The sequence below is a fragment of the Acomys minous genome (assembly GCF_964271855.1).
Source record: "Acomys minous genome assembly, chromosome: 3".
NCBI lineage: Eukaryota > Metazoa > Chordata > Mammalia > Rodentia > Muridae > Acomys > Acomys minous.
The window spans coordinates 1,830,350-1,851,165 of NC_140485.1; the positions used below are offsets into that span (position 1 = coordinate 1,830,350).

A 20,816-nucleotide genomic window follows, 5' to 3' on the forward strand; every position below is an offset into this window, starting at 1 on the left:
TCCAGAAGGAACGCTCCAGTCTTGATTTCCACAATGGGAAGACGGTCTTACCACTAACTCGGAGAGCATGACAGAGCTGGAACAGAAGCCATCAGCAGCCTCAAGCCTTCCGTTTGCCTCACTCCCGAGACTTCAGTTCCAGTTCCTCAACTATTCTTTCTTGTTGTTAGAAAATATCTGAATGGTGTGTCAAGGTTAATAGAAATTCACTGTGATGTCTAGGAATTCAGTTGAAGTGACTCTCAGCTCTTTTATCACGTGTTGGCAAGTGGTGTGGGCTCGGTATCGTGTCCCACTTCATGAGTGAGCATTCTTAGCCCTAGTAGCTTTCAAAAGAAGTCTGAGATCTTTCTAAGGTGAAGAGACAAACTTCATTGAAAACTCGATAAAAAAGACTTCCTGGTCACTTTCCCATCCTTTTGATCCTTGCATTTTGATCCTTAAATGTATATTAGGATGAAGATTAGGACCCCTGGCCTCTCCTCAGGGTGGGGTCCACCTGAGTTCCCTAGGCATCTTCCTTACAGAAGAACGCTAATGAAGTCTCTCTGTGGCCATTGGCTGATGTGGTCACAGCTGAGGCTTGGATTCCACTTTTCTCCATACTTGGAAAAGACCTATCAGTGTTGCCTATGATAATTGCCATAGATTCCTGTCTTCTCCAGCCAACCGGGGAGGTCCCTGTCTCCAAGAAACAGAGTCAGGTAGTAGGGGGATGTGGGCAAGCTAACAATGCACTGTGGGGAGGCTTTGCTTTGGAACACTTGCTTCAGGGGCTGGGATACCTAGGGACCTTTTCCACAGTTTGTGGACAGGCGATGCTCTGCAGAACCCACCCACCGGGACCCTGAAAGGAGGCTCACAGGAGGGCAAGAAGGCAGGTAGCGGAGAAACTGGCCAGGTAGCCAGAAACTGAAGAGGGGCCTCCAGTTTTCATTTTATCAAGTTACACCTCACAATCTGCTTAGGACTGACTGACTGCAGGAACAGTGAGAGAAACAGTCCCTGTCCGGGCAGGGCTGAGACCACCTGTGGTCACTGGACCAGCAGCTCTACCCATCTGGAAGAAATGCAAAAATCTACCTGCTGAAGCAAAATCTGCATTTTAACAAGATCTCCAGGGGATTCCTGTGCACATAAAAGCTTAAGGGTGTGTGTGTGTGTGTGTGTGTGTGTGTGTGTGAGAGAGAGAGAGAGAGAGAGAGAGAGAGAGAGAGAGAGAGAGAGAGAGAGAGAGAGAGAGAGAACGAACCCTGGTTAATTAGCCCAGTGTCAGTGGGGCCCTATAGCTTTAATTTAGTACCACCCCTTAGAAGGTGTCATGGGAGGGCTGGTTCACCATCCTTCAGTTGGAATTCTTTTTGAAAAGTCCAACTGAAACAGTGATACAGATGCATGGATCGCAAACTCTTAAGGCCAGCGTTTGCCAGGTGGTGGTGGGGAAGCCATGGGGTGGTAGAACACACCTTAATCTGAGAACTTGGGATGATGCAGAAGCAGACAGATCTCAAGGCGAGGCTGTTTCACGATAGCCGAGGCTACATGAAGAAACCTTGTCTCAAGGGAAGGAAGTAAAAAAAGAAAAAGGCCGTATTTGTCAGACCTGACAAGTTTGTCAAGGCAATACCGCCCCAGAGCAGCAGTACATCTACCTAAACCCAGAATTCAAGGCTAGAAGGACATACACTCAATAACTGGGTATTTGTCCATCCTGGCTCTGAGTACAAGACACGGCACCGTCTCCTCAACCACTGTAACCAACCAAACAACCAACAAACACCTCAAAAGAACAAACAACAACCCCAAAAACCCCAGCACCCTAATAAACACCAGTAGGTAGCTATGTAGCATCTGTTACCTGAAAGATTGATGCCATATATGGTGAGGGGACAGAGTTGGAAATGGCATTGCTCTTTGCATGTCCACTTCCTGTCAGGTCTTATCTGCTGCTGTATTCCCTACAGGAGTGCTGAGCCCTTGGTTTCCCTGCCGGTCCTGCTGATTTTGCTCAAAATGGGGAGAACCCATTACCTTGAATTTAGTCTATTTTTTTGACAACTGAAAGAACTAGTTTTGAATAGTAGAAAGTAGGTTTTTCTCCACTTGAAAGCTCCTGAATCATTGCTGGAAAGAACCCCCAAAACAGTAAAAGGTTAGAAGTTCTGATGGGGAAGAAAATTAAGAAATCAGGATTGTTTCTACATATAGGTGGCAATTCTTGCTGTCTGCACCACCTGGAATAGAGTCAGAGCTCATTAAATATCTGCCAAATGGGTAAGAATATATAATTTCCCCTTCCATTGTCATTGTTAATATGGAAACAAATTGTATGCAGCTACTCTGTGCTTAAACCAAGCCCCTGTAAGACTTTGAAATGGCAACAAAGATGCTAACAAACTTCCCTAGCCTCAAATTTGGACCCCAGGCCTTGCTGCCCTGTGCCAGGTCTCCACATCACTTAGTGCCTTGCTGCTTCTTCCTTACTGGGAGGACATGTTTACTCCATACGTCATCAGTGGTTCCACAGAGCCAAAGAGGTTTCTTCCAAAGCAGCTACCCAAGTAACACAGAGAAAAGGAATGGCCAGAGTGATTTCCCAGGGCTGCTGTCCTTCATGAAGTTCACCTCGTTGGCAGGGATACATGATATTTCTCCCAAGAATAGATTGCAAATGAGTGAAAAGCGCCCAGGGCCACAGGCACTCCTATTTTAAGCACCCTTCAGCATAGACTTCTCTTCCCACATTGCTCAGTCAGTATTGCTAAGTCCAAAGTTGAGCAGAGCTCTACTCAACAGCCCATAAGCGACAAACCTCCATGACTAGAACTCAGCCTTTTAAACAAACTCTACATGCATTTAAAAAAGGAGGATCTGTGTGTCGGACTCAGATGAACCTTAACAAGACCGTGGTCTTCTGTGCCGTGCTCTGCAGCGGGGCTGTGCTGGCTGTGCTGGCTGTGCTGGCTGTGCTGGCTGTGCTGGCTGTGCTGGCTGTGCTGGCTGGGAACGCTCGCTGTGGTTGCCACCAGTAGCTCCTCACTTCCTCTCTCAGAAGATCAGAGTCCATCGGCAGACACCAGTAAGGAAAAAAAGAAAAAAGAAAAAAGAAACAACAGTTTGGATGAAGGCTTTTTATTTTTTCATTGTTCCAGAATGAGAAATGGGTGACTATCTTATACACATTATTTTTTCCAAGATTTTCTTAACATGAGAGTTACTAATCTCACTGTCTTTCACCATAACATAATAGAAGGGGGTGCAACATAAACAATATATTAAATGGCATCAGTATGCTGCAGAAAAAAAAACATGCATCGACCTCATAGTTCTACCTCCCAAAACTCGTCAGGGTTAGTTTTGTTTTCTGATGAACCAGAATGAAGCAGAGGACACTCTCACGCAAAGCACATTCTCCAACTGAGTTGCGTCCCCAGTCCCATTGGGGGTTTTACTTTCGCGTTTGTCTTATAGCTACTCTGTTGTGCCTGTTTCTTCTTTTCCATAGATCTGGCCACAGGAGACAAGACAGCTTATTAAACTCAAAGTCTTGCTTTTGTCCCACCTCACTTTGAGGGACATTTCTTCTGTGTTTTTTCCAAAAGAGTGCAGCCAATTAACCATCACAAGAGTATTTGAGGGTGTGCACAAGTGCTAGGTAGACAAACTGCTCTTGTGTGTGTGTGTGTGTGTGTGTGTGTGTGTGTGTGTGTGTGTGTGTGTGTGTGTCTGATTTTTAACAAATAAACTTCAGAAACAACAACACACCCATAAAAAAGTGAAATGTTACATTCAACATATTGTACAGATTTTCTGCATTGAGACTTGGGATCTCACCCAAAGAATTCCACAGCGTTAAGCCGGGGAGAGGACTTTGAGTTCTGTTTAGTTTCATTGGCAGAGAACTCTGGGGAGCAGTTTTGCTAAGGGACACTGGATCTCAATCTCTCCCCAGCGACAGCAAAGATAGCCAAGATTTGAGGCCAAATCAGAGGGGGCCCCTTGCCGCGGGCGCGACGTCCAGAGAAAAAACAAACCTAGGAGCAGCGGCCGGTTTGTAAGGAGGCTTTACACGCCGCTGTGCTGGACCTGAGAAAGGGCGAAAGGGGAGGGGCGCAGGCAAAGGGACGCTTTGTGTGGCTCGGCCCCAGGTGAGATTTAGACTGTCGGGGATCAGAGCAGACATCTGTGTGTAGCAAGAGCTCCCGAGAACTTTTTCCTGGAGAGAGGCACCTGGGGCAGTTTACAGCATTCCAGCCTGGAGTTCTGGTGCCAGGGTTCTGAATAAACCTTTAGAAATCGCACCATCTCCTCGGAGGACCGGTGAAAGAGTCACCGGGAGCGACAGCATGCAAAGCCCGAGGCGCGAGGAGAGAAGGCTGCCAGTATGTTTCCCTTAGCTCTCGCTGCCCACGGGCTCCGGGCTACCGCGCTGCTTACAAAAAGCCAGCCGCTCTAGGTGTTTGGATAGTCAGTCAGTCGTAGACACCTCCGCTCCAATATTCCAAGTGGCGTCATGCGCAGACCGACCCTTTCTCAGAGCTGGGAGACAGGAAGTGGGTTTTGCTTTGCTCATAACTTCAGGGACCTCCAGGAGGTGCTCTTGGGTGGAGATGGGGTGTCGGGACAGAAGAAGGTGCCCTGGGGCAGGAGACGCGCGCTTTGGAGCCTAAAGACAGTGCAGTACTAGGGTTGACCCCGAGCCTCACGGCCAACAGGGGGCGCGCTGTCACTGTAGAAGTTGGAGTTTAGCGCCCCAGGATATCCCGAGATCTGAGCAGGCACAGTGCCTCAGGTGATAGTGGGAACTCGCAGGTCTGCTCTACAGAGGAAAGCATGCTTTGCAGATCTACTCTCCCAGCTCTTGGTAGCTAATTTTACACGAGCAATAATTTCTTGGACTCCATCTCAACTAGGAGTACGAATAGTAGTGCAGCCTGCAAGCTTACAAACACCCTGGCATTCAACAGGGAAGGGTGATAGGAGAGACAGACAGACAGACTGACTGACTGACTGAACCCCAATATTGAACAGACAGGAGTGCTGACTGTTTAAGAGCTCCCGCCCCGTCTCTCTCTCCTGCCCCCCCCCCCGTGTGTGTATTTGTGTGTGTGTGTGCATTTTTTGCTTTGATGTTGAAAAACAGTTACTTCTATAAACAAACGACTGTGCACCCCTCTTTTCCAAGTCTATGGACGGCCCACTATCCTTGTGGGCCTTGCGGGGAGATGCTGGGGATCTGATCTCCCTGGGTTCCCTGTGTTCACGGTGAGGACGCTAAATTGACTACTCAGAGTGAAAGCAGGCCTTGCTCCTGGGGAATCTTTTCAGTCCTTCAGGTGATTTATGAATACTTGTCCTACAAACTGTCCACACGCTGTGCGTGTTTCAGCAGCAAAGGGTACTGCCGATGATGCTTGCATCTTTAGTCCAAAGGATGCTGAGTCAAGAGGCCTCTTTCTATATATAGCAATCCCCTTGGTTCACCCCTCAGTTTTCTCCTCTTCCAGGATCCACGTTCTAAGCTCACCCCAGGGCAGGCCACCTCTGTCTGTACTCTTCTACCACTACAGGGAACTCAGAACATCTGGATTTGAGCCAGGGCCAACTTTGTCCTAATTTCTTCATCTCTGAGGGAGAAGAGTTGGGGATGGTATCCCAACATCCCACTCACATTCTCAGAACCAAGAGTGTGCACATATAAATGCCTGCAAGACATGCCTCCACTCCAAAATCTTGGCCTGCCTTGGTCCTAGTAGCTAACAATACAAATGACATATTCTGTTGGGGTTTTTTGGTTTGTTTGTTTGGTTTGGTTTGGTTTTTCAAGAGAAGGTTCCTCTCGCTGTCCTGAAACTCGTTCTGTAGACCAGGCCAGCCTATCTTACTCTGAGATCCACTTGCCTCTACCTATAGAATGCTGGAATTAAAGGTGTGTCAGTTGACACACCGCTCAAATGACTTTTTTTTTTTTTTGGACACGCAAAAGCGGAAGAGAAAAACTGAAATTTTAAATTTTTATAAAACAGTCGTGGCCTTGGCAGGCAGGGAGAACACAGATCCTCTTGAAGTCATCCCATAAGACCCATTTATTGATACCCCCCTCCCTCTCCTCTCTCTCTCCCTCCTCCTACCCTACCCCCACTTACTGCCCTGTTTGTTTTAGTTACGAAATACCGTGGGCACCTTGGATTTAACTGAAAAGTAACCTTGAAACACGGAGGTCCGCATGTCAGAGGCAAATCGCTGCCTCCCAGGTATTGGCTGCAGCTAAGCGGGGCTGTCCTGGCTGCCTGAGGTGGGTAGTCAGACAGAAAGAGATTGGAGGTAGTTGACAGCTAAGGCGGCCACATCAAGTCTGTCCTGCGCGCCTCCTGAGGCCGCTCTGGGACTTAACTGTAACAGGGAGGGGCCTCCGGAGCAGCGGCCAGCGAGTTAAAGGTGTGTACACAGTTTTTCTAAATAGGACAGCGCTTTGCAAATTGGCTGTCACCTGCTTGTTGTTTTGACAGGGAATGTGCACTGAGAGGGAGGAAACCCGGGATAAGTAAATCTGGCTTGCCTCGGCTCTTCGGGGCACCCAGGCGGTACGCGCCCTCGGATTGACGCACCTCAAGTCGATGAGGAGGGGCGGGGCGGGAGCCGGAGTCCTAAGCTTCTCCAGGGGTGGCTTGATCCCAGGTCTCTGGGACCACGGAAGACTCCCCGTGGACACAAAGAAAGGGACTCCACCAGGGCGCCCGCGAGCCTGCTAGCACGTCCGGGTCTTGGGAGTGCGGGGATGGGATGGGGGTGGGGGACAGCGGGAGCTGGGCTAGTTTTGGGCACGGAGCAGCAGGTGCGGAGCGCTAGCCCCGGCTTCCTCTCACCTAAGTGTGAGCTGATTATTCAAATGTGCTGCCCGGGGTCTAGGGATTGGAGGCCCGCGCCAGCGCGCCGCGCTATATCACCAGGCGCTCACGTCACTGCGGCACTTGTCCGCGGCGCGGTCCACACCTCCTCCTCCTCTTCCTCCTCCTCCTCCCCCTCCTCTCGCTCTCCCCCCTCCCGCCCCCGCGCCGCTAGCTTCCCGCCGCCTCCCGGCAGCTCGGCACTGCCAGCCCTCAGCCTGCACCGGCAGCCCCGGGAGCGCGGCGACCGAGTGCACGCCCGACGGCAGGGCTCAAGTTCCGGCCTCCTAGGTTCTTCGGCCCCCTCCTCCGCCAGCCACCTTCCCGCCCACTCCCAGCTACCTCCCGCAGCAGGCCGCTGGAGAGAGAGGAAGTGGTGCCCAGAGAGGGAGAGAGAGGGAGGGAGGGAGAGAGAAAGAGAGAGAGAGAGAGAGAGAGAGAGAGAGAGAGAGAGAGAGAGAGAGAGAGAGAGAGAGAGAGAGAGAGAGAAGGAGAGGGAGCGCGAGAGAGGGCGGGAGGGAGGGGACAGTGCCATAGCTGACTTTTTTTTTAAGAGGGTGGGGGTGGGGGCTGATTGCTGGTCGTTTGTTGTGGCTGTTAAATTTTAAACCGCCATGCACTCGGCTTCCAGTATGCTGGGAGCCGTGAAGATGGAAGGGCACGAGCCATCCGACTGGAGCAGCTACTACGCGGAGCCGGAGGTAAGCGCTTGCCTTCGCCAGGGAGAAGTGGGGTGACAGCTATCTCAGCGTCCCGAGCCTCGCACGCTCCCTTCACGGGCACCCGCCGCCCCCCCACCTCTAGCCTTCCTGGACAGCCGCCTTTTCCGCCCTCCTTCGACTCAAATGGGTCTCTTTTTTATACGACACACTGTTAGCCTTGAGATAATATTAACTTTGTGATCAAATATTGACTTGCGGCGCCTCCAAATCCTCTTCGTGGCCGAGCCACGCACTATCCTAACAGAGTTATGTTTGGCAGCGCGCGGCTGGGGAGGGGTGGGAGGTCGGCTGGCGAGGGGGTGGGGAGCTGGAGAAGAGAAGGTGGGTAGGAGTTGGGGACAGAGGTGCAGGCAAAGAGTCAAAGACGAGTGGACAAAGAGAAAGAAAGTTGTGGCTACGAAGCCGGGACACTAACAGTTCCTAGCCGAGTTGGCAGTCCCTTCCACGCTATGCCTCCAGCTGCTCGGGGACTCTGCGCAGGCACTGAGCTTCAATCCCCTTTGACTACGGTGTGGGGTCCCGGGACAAAGGTCCAGACTAGGGAACACTGAGACGATTTCCACTTGAGACAGCCCCAGTGCCGTTCCAATGGTGGCTTTTGGCGACCAGGGATAGCAATGGATATTTCCGACCTTGGTGCTGACTCAGTTTGCTGGGCAGCGGGTTTAGGGTGCCCCTAGGGGAGAGTAAAATAAAGTTTGGGCGCCTGACTTGTTGGTGATCCAGGACACCGATGTTCTAGAATCTGGGTGAGGTGTGAGAGCCTCTAGCCCAGACCTGCAGCCCGTTAGACCCGGGGGGGGGGCGATCACCGCTCCTGCTCATTCTGAGCCACAGACAGACGACTTGGTGTTGGAGGACCAGGATCCGGGAAAACAAAGAGACTCCCGGAGGCCTCCGCGAAGGAGCGGAGACTGGGACCATCTGGTGGGTGGGAGGAGGGTCCCGCAAGCTCAGCCTAGGTGCTAACCTGTGTCTCCTCCCCGGGCTCTGTCTGCAGGGCTACTCTTCCGTGAGCAACATGAACGCCGGCCTGGGCATGAACGGCGTGAACACTTACATGAGTATGTCCGCAGCTGCCATGGGCAGCGGCTCCGGCAACATGAGCGCGGGCTCCATGAACATGTCGTCGTATGTGGGGGCTGGAATGAGCCCATCGCTGGCTGGCATGTCCCCGGGTGCGAGCGCCATGGCGGGCATGAGCGGCTCAGCCGGAGCGGCCGGTGTGGCGGGCATGGGGCCGCACCTGAGTCCGAGCCTGAGCCCGCTCGGGGGACAGGCGGCCGGAGCCATGGGTGGACTTGGCCCCTATGCCAACATGAACTCGATGAGCCCCATGTACGGGCAGGCCGGCCTTAGCCGCGCCCGGGACCCCAAGACGTACCGGCGCAGCTACACACACGCCAAGCCTCCCTACTCGTACATATCGCTCATCACTATGGCCATCCAGCAGAGCCCCAACAAGATGCTGACGCTGAGCGAGATCTACCAGTGGATCATGGACCTCTTCCCTTTCTACCGACAGAACCAGCAGCGCTGGCAGAACTCCATCCGTCACTCTCTCTCTTTCAACGACTGCTTTCTCAAGGTTCCCCGCTCCCCAGACAAGCCTGGCAAGGGCTCCTTCTGGACCCTGCACCCTGACTCGGGCAACATGTTCGAGAATGGTTGCTACCTGCGCCGCCAGAAACGCTTCAAGTGTGAGAAGCAACTGGCGCTGAAGGAAGCTGCCGCGGGTGCTGGCGGTGGCGGAGGCAAGAAGACCGCTGCTGTGACCCAGGCCTCGCAAGCTCAGCTCGGGGAGGCCGCGGGCTCGGCCTCTGAGACTCCAGCGGGCACCGAGTCCCCCCATTCCAGCGCCTCTCCATGTCAGGAGCACAAGCGAGGCGGCCTGGGCGAGCTGAAGGGAACACCAGCCTCGGCGCTGAGTCCCCCGGAGCCGGCGCCCTCGCCTGGGCAACAGCAGCAGCAGGCTGCAGCCCACCTGCTGGGCCCACCTCACCACCCGGGCCTGCCGCCAGAGGCCCACCTGAAGCCTGAGCACCATTACGCCTTCAATCACCCCTTCTCTATCAACAACCTCATGTCCTCCGAGCAGCAACACCACCACAGCCACCACCACCACCAGCCCCACAAAATGGACCTCAAGGCCTATGAACAGGTCATGCACTACCCCGGGGGCTATGGCTCCCCCATGCCAGGCAGCTTGGCCATGGGCCCAGTCACGAACAAAGCGGGCCTGGATGCCTCGCCCCTGGCCGCAGACACCTCCTACTACCAAGGAGTGTACTCCAGGCCTATTATGAACTCCTCCTAAGAAGATGGCTTTCAGGCCCTGCTAGCTCTGGCCACCAGGGAGAAGGCCTAGGGAGAGGAGAGGTTGAAGTTGAGCCTTTGGGAGAGCTTTGAGGGAAAAGTAGCCGCCACACTGCAGGACTCAAGGGAGAAGTCTCACCTAACTGTCTGTGTCCCTAAGTACATGGGCCACAGTGATCTGTCATTCTAAATAGGGAAGGAAATGGAAATATATATATATATAAATATATAAACTTGTTTTAAAGGAGCCTTTGGTTTCCACTGTGTAGACTGCTGCTTCTCAAGGCATCTGCAGGTTCTGATTTTTGTTTTTGTTCCCTGTTGCTGCAGGGAAGTCTGACTTACAAACAAACAAAAAACTGTGTGAGTGACTTGGTGTGAAACCATGTAGTTTTAACAGAAAACCAGAGGGCTGTACTGATGTTTAAAAAGAGAAAAAAAAATTAATGTAAGAGTCCGGTGTAAATGACCAGGAGAAAGAAAAAAAATGCATCCCATTCTGGACATGGTGACATCCAGGTCTTGGGTCTGATTTAATTTATGGATTCTGCGTGCTTTATTTATGGCTTATTAATGTGTGTTCTGGCTGGAATGGCCAGAGTTTCACAAATCTATATTAAAGTGTTATTGCCCGTTTTACCCCTTGGATCCTTTCATATCTCTCTCTCCTCTCTGTCTCTGTCTCTCTCTTTCATCTCTCTCTCTCTCTCTCTCTCTCTTTCTCTCTCTCTCTCTCTCCCTCTTTCCCTCTCTCCCTAAATGGATTTATGAATTATTGCAAGGAAATGGGAGGGAAGTGGGACTTCGTTGAGAGGTTTTTGTGGGAGGCTTGGGGGGTCAGCATTGCTGTTTACCCAACATTTTATTTAAATATCATAGTTGAATGCATTTTCCTGTAAGTGCCACTGCTGAGTGAGTCCTAGGAACATTTCCCACTCCCCGCATCTGCCCACCTAGCCACACCTCCATCTTGCCTCCTTAAATGCACTTCAGAGTGGGGGGGGGGGTGACAACCACTAAATAAGGCAGCAACTACATCAGGAAACAAATCAAATGTGTTTCATGGTCACTTTTTAAATTTTGAGGTTAATATTACAAAACATGACAGAACACATAAGTCCCTGATAGACTGGACCATACCAGCATCTTTATCCATATCTGTATTTTTATTAAAGAGATTGGAGACAGGGTCTCCTTAAGCACCCCTGACTGGCCCTGAACTCACTATGAAGACCAGGTTTAGGCCATCCTCCTGCCTCTCCAGTGTTAGGATTACAGATCTGTTGTGCCTCTGAGCCCAGATAAAGTCCAGTAGTTTTAATTTTGTTTTGTTTTGTTTTTCAAGACAAGTTTTCTCTGGGTAGAGTAGGCTGTCCTGGACTCACTTTGTCGGCCAGGCTGGCCTCACTTTGTCGGCCAGGCTGGCCTCGAACTCACAGCGACCCACCTGCCTCTGACTCCTTTGAGTGCTGAGATTATTACTGTCCTGGAATTCAGATACCACTTGCTGTCACGAGTAGTTTTAGCTTTAAAGCCAGAAGCCAGAGCATTCTTCTGGCACATCCATCTTAGTTTCCCACCTGAGTTGTTGGAAGGTCCCTTGGTCTCTCTAGGTCTGGTTATGATAGGAGAAAGGCAAAAGTTTATGTATATTAGCTGTATTAAAACAACAACAACAACAACTCAGGCCTCCTTTCCAGTCAGTAAGCCTAGGCTGGATTTAGCTCTTCACTATCACTCCAGGGTTACCACCACCACCACCACCCCTTGACCACCTGGCTCCAGCCTGTTCCCCACTCTCAGCTTGTCACACCCTCTCCTCCCCTCTCACAGGTGTCATCCAAGTAGTGGGAAACCTTGCTAGGCTAGAGATGATGAGCCACCTAATCTGGGGAAACATTTTGAATATGGTTCTGAAGTTGGTTTTAATTGCATAGTGCAGAGTAACCTCCAAATCTTAAAAAAAAAAAAAAAAAAAAAAAGGTTATACTGGGGGATGGAGAAGCAGTGAAGAGCACCAGAGCACCGTGAGCATCTTAGCAAATGACTCCAAAAATAGTTAGATTTCAGTGCCTCAAGAATATTGCTCCCCTTCTACCAGCCCTGGCTCTGTAGCTCAGAAGTTCAGATAGACAAACCAGGATTGTGGCCCGGGAGCGGAGTGGGTATTTTGTGAGCCTCCAGAGGAACACAAAGACACAAAATAAAATCTTACCAATCGTTCCACCTCTCTCCATAGGCTCCAAATTGACAGGTAATTTTAGTGAAACTGGGCTTTGCAAAAGGAGCCTTCATACACTGGCTTGCATCTCTTGCCCTGCAAGCTGTCTGACTTTGGGGCTGTTCCCATGGGAAGTGGGAAAAAGTTTAGGTCGATTAAAACCCCAGCAGGCATCCTCTTGCCATTCCTAACTATTTTAACCTGGAATGCCCCACAAGAACTTCATCCCTGTCAACCACCTCTCTGAGCGCATGCTCCACCTTACTCACTTCTATCCCTCCTCTCTGGGCCTGGCATTCCCTTGCTCGTGTGTGTGTGTGTGTGTGTGTGTGTGTGTGTGTGTGTGTGTGTGTGTGTGTGTGTGGTGTCTCCTTCTTCACTCCCACCCCCACCCCAAAATCCCATTTAACAAGTCACATTGTTCCGAAGAACACAAGGAAGAGAAATTGAAGAAGGAGGATCCGCAGGCCTCGGCCAGCAATCAGGCCTTCTCTTTGCCAGGCCAGGACACACACGTCGCCAGCCTAGCCTGAAATGTGTTTCATTATCACATAAAAGGCTCCCGTGGCGAAGGAGCGGAGAAGCGGGGCTGGGGGCTGAGTGGGGGACAATGGAGGCTGAAAGCGCTGCCCTAACCTGCTATGTTTCTTATCGCACGCCCATTGTTCGAGGGTCGTTTTAAACTACTTAGCGCGCCCCCCTCCACTGATCCCTGCTGATAAGATATAGTTCTGTGCGAATACATAAAAAGGATGTCGGGGAGCTGCGCCCTCAGAGGCTTTTCTGCCCTTCTGGTGTCTCCCCCCCCCCCACATCAGTTCCCTCCCCTAGTTCCAAGTTTAGGAGCTCAGGGATTCCTTTCCCCCACCCAAATCGAAGCGTCGCAGGGTGAGGTGGCTCTCTCCCCGCCCCTCTTTTTCTTCCTCTTGCCCGCCGCCTTCCTCGCGCGCGGGGTTTAAGCAACCGTGATCTGTGAATAAACAAAGTCAGTAAACAACCGAAAAAAACATTCTAGATCCGAATTCCAGGAGGGTAAACTTTCCATGCCACGTCACACTTCAGCAAATTTGCACAGATATTATATTGCCTCCCCCTCCTTTATTATTTTTTTTCAGGATCCCATTGTACTTAACTGAATTTTATAACGCTGATCGATATCTTGGTAAAATATTCATTTTTAAACTAGCGGGCAGTGAAATCTTTGCTTTGTGTGCTAAAGTCAACAGTCGCTCGGTTTGAGCTCAAATAAATGCTGGGATGCCTCGGCTGGGAGCAGTCCACCGCCTCCCTCCGAGCGCAGGACGCTCCGACGCCCGCCTGCCCGCAGGCCACCGCAGGTAGGGAGCGCGCCCATTCGGGGGCCACGCCCGGGCTCCCCGCACAGAGTCCGCCCCCCATTCGGGTCCACACACCTCCCCTCCCCCAGTCTCTAGTGAACTAGTGTGCCTCTGAGTGGACTGGGAGGTACATCCAGGGAACGAAGACCCAGAAGGTTGGGAAATTGCGTCTTTTGCGGGAGAGTGGGGGACTACACCTCCACTTAGAAGAACGAGGGGTCTAGGAGTCTAAAACTCCCAACAGTTTCGTGATTTGGTTCCCGAGGCGATGAAAAGCCAGGACTGGTCCCTGCAGTCACTCCGGCTCGAGATTCGAACAGAGCGCCGCTAGTTTCCTAAGAGCTGGAGTGTGGGGAAGCATGAAGTCGCCCTTGGCCTCAGAATCTAGGGTCGGGGATCGCTGGTGTGTGCGTGTAGCTGGGGGGATACGGAGAGGTGGAGGCCACCGTGTGCCGCGATGGGCTGTACAGCTCTGAGTCTGTTCTGTGCTGCTTCCCGGATTCCGGCAGACCAGAGTAGCTCCAATCCGGTGCAAAGGAGAGGGAAGGAAGCGCCTTTCCGAGAAACCAGTCACTTTAGTTTGCAAGAAGCGGCTCTGACTTTTAAGCCACCAGTGGCTCGAGCTGGGCCCAGCAGAGAAAGTCAAAGCCTGCCGCGGGGTCGTCTATCACCCAAGTCCCACTACAACCCAGTCGCGCTGCCCTGTGGCAGGAGCGTGCTCTGGGGTGTTGCCCTTGCGCGAGTAGGGGGTCGAAGAACAGGACTTTGGAAAAAGACTAATCTAAGCCCTTCTTTCTCTCTGCCTGTTAGAAGGTGCGGACCTCGCCTCACTAGTTTTCACAGTAGCTGTTGAAAATACAGAACCCTAGACTTTCCAGGGCAGGGTCTAGAAAAGATATCTGTTGGACCAGGGGTGTGGCTCAGGAATAGAGGATTGTTTTATGTGCCTAAAGCCGCGGATTCGATGCCCATCAGCGGGGATTGGGAGGGGTGAGAGAAGAAAAAGAAAAAAATTTGTTCTGCTATCTGCCAATCCCACCATTCTTTCTTAAACCTGCGTTCTCCCTGGGTCTTTGCTTAAGTGCCCGGATGCGCGGCGGCATTGGAAGAAACCCAGTTGGAGTCTTCTGGGTCTTTCGACAAAGGGTGAAACAGCCTAGGGACATTTCCCTGTCACCCTAATTGGAAATTCATTCCAGGGTGCACGGCCATTCGCGGATGGTGAACCCATTGGGTATAAATGGTCCAACCGGCCCTCTGGGTTAATGCTGTGAGGGCATCTTCTAAAGCAGGGACCTAGGCACACCCTCTGGCCCTGCCCTAGTATCCCAGGCTGCGTGCCCACTGGGAACCAACTGGGCTGCCTCTGCAGCGCTCCAAGCTGGGGCTCCTGGTGAGGTTGGTTGTCTTCCCCGAACGAGACGGAAAGCCTGCTGGACGCACGGCGAGGCTAATCGTTTTTAAATAATTAATGCCTCCCCATTCCGCTGGTAATGCAGGGCCTCGAATCCGTCAATTACTTGTCATTAGACGAGTGTCGCCCCACGGCCTTCCCTTGAGCCTTTGATGGCGCCGGGTCACCTAGCCCAGCCCACTCCACGGCCGAATTAAAAGGTGCCGGGCCTTTGAGAGCCGGGTGCGGAGTAGCCACGGCCCTCAATTCAGTGAGAGTTTTGAAAGAAAGACCCTCGGTGAAGAGATGTAATCTTTCAAATGGCCAATTTAAACGCCTGATCTTTATCGCCCTCTTCCCCCTGGCTTTATACAGAGAAGGCAGTCCGTTGTGCTTTGGGGCTTTTAATGTGGAAGTGGGGATGGGGGAAGAGAGATAGGGCTTAATAGGGCCCAGGGGAAGGCGCTTGCCAGAGGACGTACCTGGAGGTACCTTGAAGCCAGTGTCTTTTTTTTTCCATTCCTTTTACTAAGTATGGAAGCTAGGGGTGCTTCCTCTCTGGAAAAGCAAAGACCACTATAGCAGGTTTGAAAATAGTGCAAAAACAGGGACCCTTGGCCCATCCTGTGCCCCCCCACCCTACCCTGCAAAATACCGTACATAACAAAGGAAATGCTGAGTGTCCCCCATTCTTCCAGCTACTGTGGACACGGATGCGCTCTGCAGCCAGACTGGCTAAGATCCACAGGCAGGCTTCAAGTCACCAGCACCCCCAAATAAAACCCACCCTAACCAACCTAACCCCAAGTCTGCAGTCTCTGCTGTGGCAGAAGAAACAAGGGTTCTGACCTGAGGCGTCTCTGTTGGGTCAGGGCAATGATGACGTGGCCCTGGCTGCAGCGGCGCCATAGCAACCAAGGCCAGCCAGGAGTGTTTCAGTGAAACGAAAAAATTTAAAGTCAAAACAAGGGGAAGGGCCACCAAAAGTTTGTAACTCAATTTAATTTCTTCTGGCCACTTCCTGGATCTAGCAGGTTTTGTAGTCGATTTGGTTTTGACAGTAAGTAAAAATGACAGTCTCAGGACGTTAATGTCCAGCTTCTTCGAGAAAACAATGAACTGTGTCTGCCCTGCCTGGACTAATGAGGCATCTATCTCTTCTGTGGCCTTAGATTAAACTCTAGATAAGGTACTTTTTTTTTTAACCAACCAAGACAGGTTTTCCTCTGCAAGGGGTCGGGTGGGGCAGGACACAGACTGAGGAAAACATCAGATGTGGAAGGAGAAAGGTGTGGAGAGCCCTTTGTGTCTGGCCCACCCAGAAGCTTCTTCCTGTATTTGTCCTTGCCCTGCCTTCTCAAGCAGAAATACCAGATTAGGATATACTACATAATTAATAATGATGATGATGATGATGATGATGATGATGATGATGATGATAAATGCCAGACATTGATAGGTACTTCCATATCAGAGCAGAGGAAAATAATAAGAAATTGGTGTGTCCCTGACAGAGCTCAGTAGGGCTCCCGCTCCCTGTGGGCCTAGGCTCTTTTCCACAACACTCCCATACTCAAAGTCACACCAGGGGTTGCCTCGGAAGCCTAAATCCTGGGGCGTCCTTTCCCATTCTGCTCACAGCCTTCCTGCCCACTCTCTTATCCTTTCTCTTTTCTTCTTTAAAACAATCGCGTGTGTCTCCCTAGCTCCCTCCTCCCATTGTGTTTGTTGATGACCTAACACGCTCACACCAAAAGCCACACACAGAAAACCAACAACGTGGGACGGGAGGAAAGACCAATTATGACTGAGGCTAACAAGCAGGGAACACCCAAGTAGAAGCTGGCTGTCTCCTGGGAGACTGATGGAGGCTTATTTTACAAGCTGCAATTCTGTCCTGGTCCCTATCTCCAGACTGGAAGTGATGCCTCCTTTCCCCTCCCCCTCCTGCCTTGTGCCCTTAGGGCCCATTCCAGATCTTCTACAGATTCTTCTAGAGAATCTCTCTGGACAGGTGAAGAGAGCAGAGGTGTTTTCCAAGGTTGTCTTTAGAGTGGCGTGCTTGCTTTTAAGTCAGTGTCAGTGTCCCTCAGCACTGAGACATCGTTGTGACTTGCTTGTGGTGTGTCCACTTGAACACCGCTTGGATTCATATTAAAAGCCCCACTCCATGTGCTCGTGGTGTGTGTGTGTGTGTGTGTGTGTGTGTGTGTGTGTGTGTGTGTGTGGTTGTGTGTGTGTGTCTCATTTCACACTCATCAGATAGCTAGGAGTGCTAAAGGAAACAACAAAAATTAAGTTACCTTCATGCCTGAATTTAACTCCGTTTTGCTAATTGGCAAATGCCTCCAGCAGTGTTAGGTGAGGATGGCAGCAACACTGTATTCTTGACTTAAATGTTTTTAGAAGGAAAATGTCAGTAACACACACATTTGAAGGAGAAGTCCGGGTTTACTTCATGCACCCATGAGCCTGGGCTGCACTAGCTACACTGCAAGTTTGGGATGAGCCTTGTGTTGCTTTTATTCAACTTGGTTTTGTGATTCTGCTTACAAATGCTTAAGGAGCTCAGAACCATATTATTTCCCCTATATGCAAATCAGTTTTTTCATAGTTTCATTTATTTAAAAAAGATAAAAGTTTCAAGAATACACAGAGATGTTTGGAGGCCATGTTAGATCATGAGCTATATTGACCAAAATAGATTTGCCTTTGTGACTTTGAACTTGCTAGCTCCTTAGAAATATGATCTCCACTTATAAAGCAGACCTAACTTTATAATGGGTTCTTTTGGCCATCACTTGTTTGTGTAAAAGCAAATCATAGACTTCTTAATTTGAAACCATGAATGTTAAATGTGTGGCACTTTAAGGTATAGAATATAGTTTGGGGGTGTTTGGAGGGAGAGGTTTGGGAGGAGGGGAGACGTGAGGAGGGTGGCTGGGGAATTGGAGAGACAGCACTTTTTTTGTGAAACAATGGGGGCTGAAGTGTCAGTCAGGGCAGGACCTGGGCCATAGAGACCTCTGTATGGAGGTCAGAGGCATCTTGAACGGAGAAATCAAAATGCCAGGGTCAGAGGGCATAGCCAAGCAATAAGAGTGCTTGCCTAGCATGAAGCTCTGTGTTCCACCTCAAGCACGGGGAGGGGGGAGAGAAAGGAAATACAGTATTATAGTGCTTCCTTCATCTTCTATAAAGCATACGCTTCTGCTCAAGTTGTTTACATTAACTTTTAAAGCTCATTTTAAAGTAAGACAGCCGCCCATCTTGCTTCCTTATCACAACCTTACTGCGCGGAGCTTTACATTTGCTACATACCCTGTGGTATGGTGTCACCCCCCAGATGGAAGTCAGAATTCGTGAGTAATGCTGCTCTAATGCTTAGAGTTCCTGGGCACTTCCTCGCCTGGGCAGGTGATGTGCCTTTAGACTCAGTAATCTTTCCACTTCCCAAAGCTTCAGGCCACTACCATGCTTGGATACGGCGCCCCCCCAGCCCCCCTCCTGCTCCAAAGCAGCAGAAAGCCTGTTTTCCCTGAATACCAGAGTCACCAAGGAGAGGAGGGTGTCAGAAATATTAGGGGAAGGTTGGAAGAAATGGGCGGGGGTGGGTGGGGTGGGGCACAGTAAAATCTTGGAGACCATAGGGTAGGACAGCAAAGATGCCACCAGTAGTCAGAGTCGAGATTAGGGTGGGACTGTTCCAGGTTATGGAGATTAATATTTTTAAAATAGAGTTGTCATGGGTTTGCGGTCCTTCAAACCCAACCAGATCCGGGGCTATGTTTTCTTTGCACCTCAACTCTGGGACCGCTGGCTAAGGCAGAAAGAGAGGAGACAGCAAGGGAACCAGCAGATAGATCTGTGGTCCTTGAGTTGGGATTAGAAAGACAAAATGCCAGAGAAAATGAAAATGTCAGGGGCAGAGACCACCGGCGGGCAGGCACGAGGGCTTAGAACACTGGCAAATAATTTCAGAAGTGCAGCTTCTCAGCTAGCCCCATTCCTTGCCAGGAGATCTTGACAGCATGGGGGCCGGGAACTCTTACCTCTGACCTCCTCCTGACCTGCACCTGGCAGCATGATGGCACAGGTGATGGAAACAGAGGCATATTGCATATATCACCTATACTGGAGTTTCCAGAATGTTCCAGCCCAGCTGAGGGAGAAAAAAACCCTACCCCCTCAACACTTGTCTTCATATGGACTTATGTCTAGTAAAGATCTGCTTTAGAGCTCAGGCCCCCGGAGACACTGGCCAGGCACCATAGCCTATGTCTATATGGATGAAAGAAGTGGTCCTGCAATGGGGGGTAGGGGTCTGCTGTCAGCAAGGAACCACCAGGTAGCATGCCACTTGGCAGCTTGTGGATATGCCTCACAGTGAGGATTTGGAACCTGCTTGCACCATGCCTTAGAACACAGGGTGAAATTGGGCAGTGCCCTCCCTCCTCCAGTCTTAGCCTCAAGTTACCCCCCACCCCCGACTCTCTGTCTCTGTCTCTGTCTCTGTCTCTGTCTCTGTCTCTGTCTCTGTCTCTGTCTCTGTCTCTGTCTGTCTGTCTGTCTGTCTCTCTCTCTCTCTCTCTCTCTCTCTCTCTCTCTCTCTCTCTCTCTTTCTCTCTGCTATGTCACCGGACATGTCTGAGATTTTCTATGGTCTTCATCTCTTCTACTGTGGCAGTTCAGGAGCGCCTTAGATGACATGGCCAGTCATGACCACATGGCCAGCTTTTGGAGATGAACAGAGTTCTAGAATCAACTATACTTCTCACTCTAAATGGGCTAACTGCTGCTGAGGTCTTGGATTACGGATGGGAACCTTCTGAAGGCTGTGGGAACAGAGAAGATGCCATTTGGGCACTGATCTTGGGGTGGACAAGTGGGGGAAGGGTACCCAACCTATACTTTGTCCTCTTAGGTTTTAATTAATACCCCTCTCTAACCAGCAGAGTTTGCCAATTAAAGGCCAATCTCTCTTGATTTCTTTGCTTTAAAAGGACATTTCGATTCACCCAGGCAGGCAATTAAATCCTCCTCAAGCCTCTCCCTTCCCAGAGCTCTGAACAAGCTGAGCCCTCTCTACTAACCTAGCACCCCAATGGAGCTCTAGCAGGAAGCTGAATTCAGGCACTCACTTGTCCTTATCAGAGTGCCAGGTTCATTTAGGGAGATCAACCCTGAACCCCAAGGCAGCCCCTTCACTGATGGTGGAAAGCACTGTTTAGATTCTGTCTTTCCTAGGTGTACAACAAACAGTAAGGGGGGCAGGGAGGGCTGGAAGACATGGGGTCTCAGCACGCAGCCCCATCTATGACCCTCCCTCTTCTCTCCCCCTCCCCCTCCCCCCTCCCCCTCCCCCTCTAACGCTCCCTTCTCAACACCTCTGGATAGGACAGACGGATCACACTCCCTTCATTTTATACCATCTTTTCTCAGCCTGGTATCTGAAGGGTAGTAGTCCTTCATTTTAAGTCTCACATCACTCCCAAAGGCCAAACCCTCCCAAGACCCTCAAGGGAAGTCTTAAAGGAAAGTGTCCCTTTGCACCTTCTGTCCTGAGGTCGCTGCCGCAAGTCCCTACTTGGCTAAAACCCTCTTCCCCGGGACTTCCTAGGTTCCACCCCACCCCCTCCTCCATTCCAGGCCCTTCAGAGTTCTGGTGTAGCCTTGGATAACCCTGTTTCGGAACAAAGTGGGAGTCGGGGGTGGGGGTAGGGGTGGGGACACATATAAGGTCCCCACTGAACAAGGCAACCTTGGGTCTTTCAATCAGATTATTTGGGGAGTGGGGAAAGTGAAATAAAGTAGCAAAGTCGCTCTCTGAGCATTTGCAGTTTCATAATGCTTAACGAGGTCCCCTTTTACTCCCCAGCTGGGAATGAGAAAAGGTAGAGGTGTTTGGTGCTCAGTATTGCCAGCTCGGCAAGCCTCCGC

General features: G+C 50.9%; 1 protein-coding gene and 1 long non-coding RNA gene across 6 annotated transcripts in view; both read left to right on the forward strand.

The window, feature by feature from the left end:
- Window positions 1-6,180: 6,180 nt before the first annotated feature.
- FOXA2 (forkhead box A2) lies at window positions 6,181-10,708 on the forward strand. 5 transcript variants are annotated; one of them, XM_084775476.1, is made up of 3 exons: window positions 6,181-6,254; window positions 7,519-7,588; window positions 8,610-10,708. In XM_084775476.1, the coding sequence occupies exons 2-3, from the start codon at window positions 7,520-7,522 to the stop codon at window positions 9,924-9,926; spliced, it is 1,386 nt and encodes a 461-aa protein (XP_084631602.1). In that variant the 5' UTR covers window positions 6,181-6,254; window position 7,519; the 3' UTR covers window positions 9,927-10,708. The 5 variants fall into 5 exon arrangements, with proteins under 5 accessions (XP_084631602.1, XP_084631601.1, XP_084631600.1 ...); XM_084775475.1 differs by having other exon boundaries at window positions 6,193-6,584; XM_084775474.1 differs by having other exon boundaries at window positions 6,193-6,438.
- A 2,571-nt stretch (window positions 10,709-13,279) lies between these two features.
- The window catches only part of LOC311595176, a 32,935-nt gene continuing 25,398 nt past the window's right edge, over window positions 13,280-20,816 (forward strand). Inside the window, exon 1 of the long non-coding RNA XR_014778349.1 lies at window positions 13,280-13,483. This is a non-coding gene — a long non-coding RNA (uncharacterized lncRNA). The remainder of the gene's footprint in view (window positions 13,484-20,816) is intronic.

Coding starts and splice junctions, on each gene's coding strand:
- FOXA2 (XM_084775473.1), top strand. CDS start 7,502: ATGCACTCGGCTTCCAGTATGCTGGGAGCCGTGAAGATGGAAGGGCAC. Junction 7,589..8,609: donor GCTACTACGCGGAGCCGGAG/GTAAGCGCTTGC, acceptor CTCTGTCTGCAG/GGCTACTCTTCCGTGAGCAA.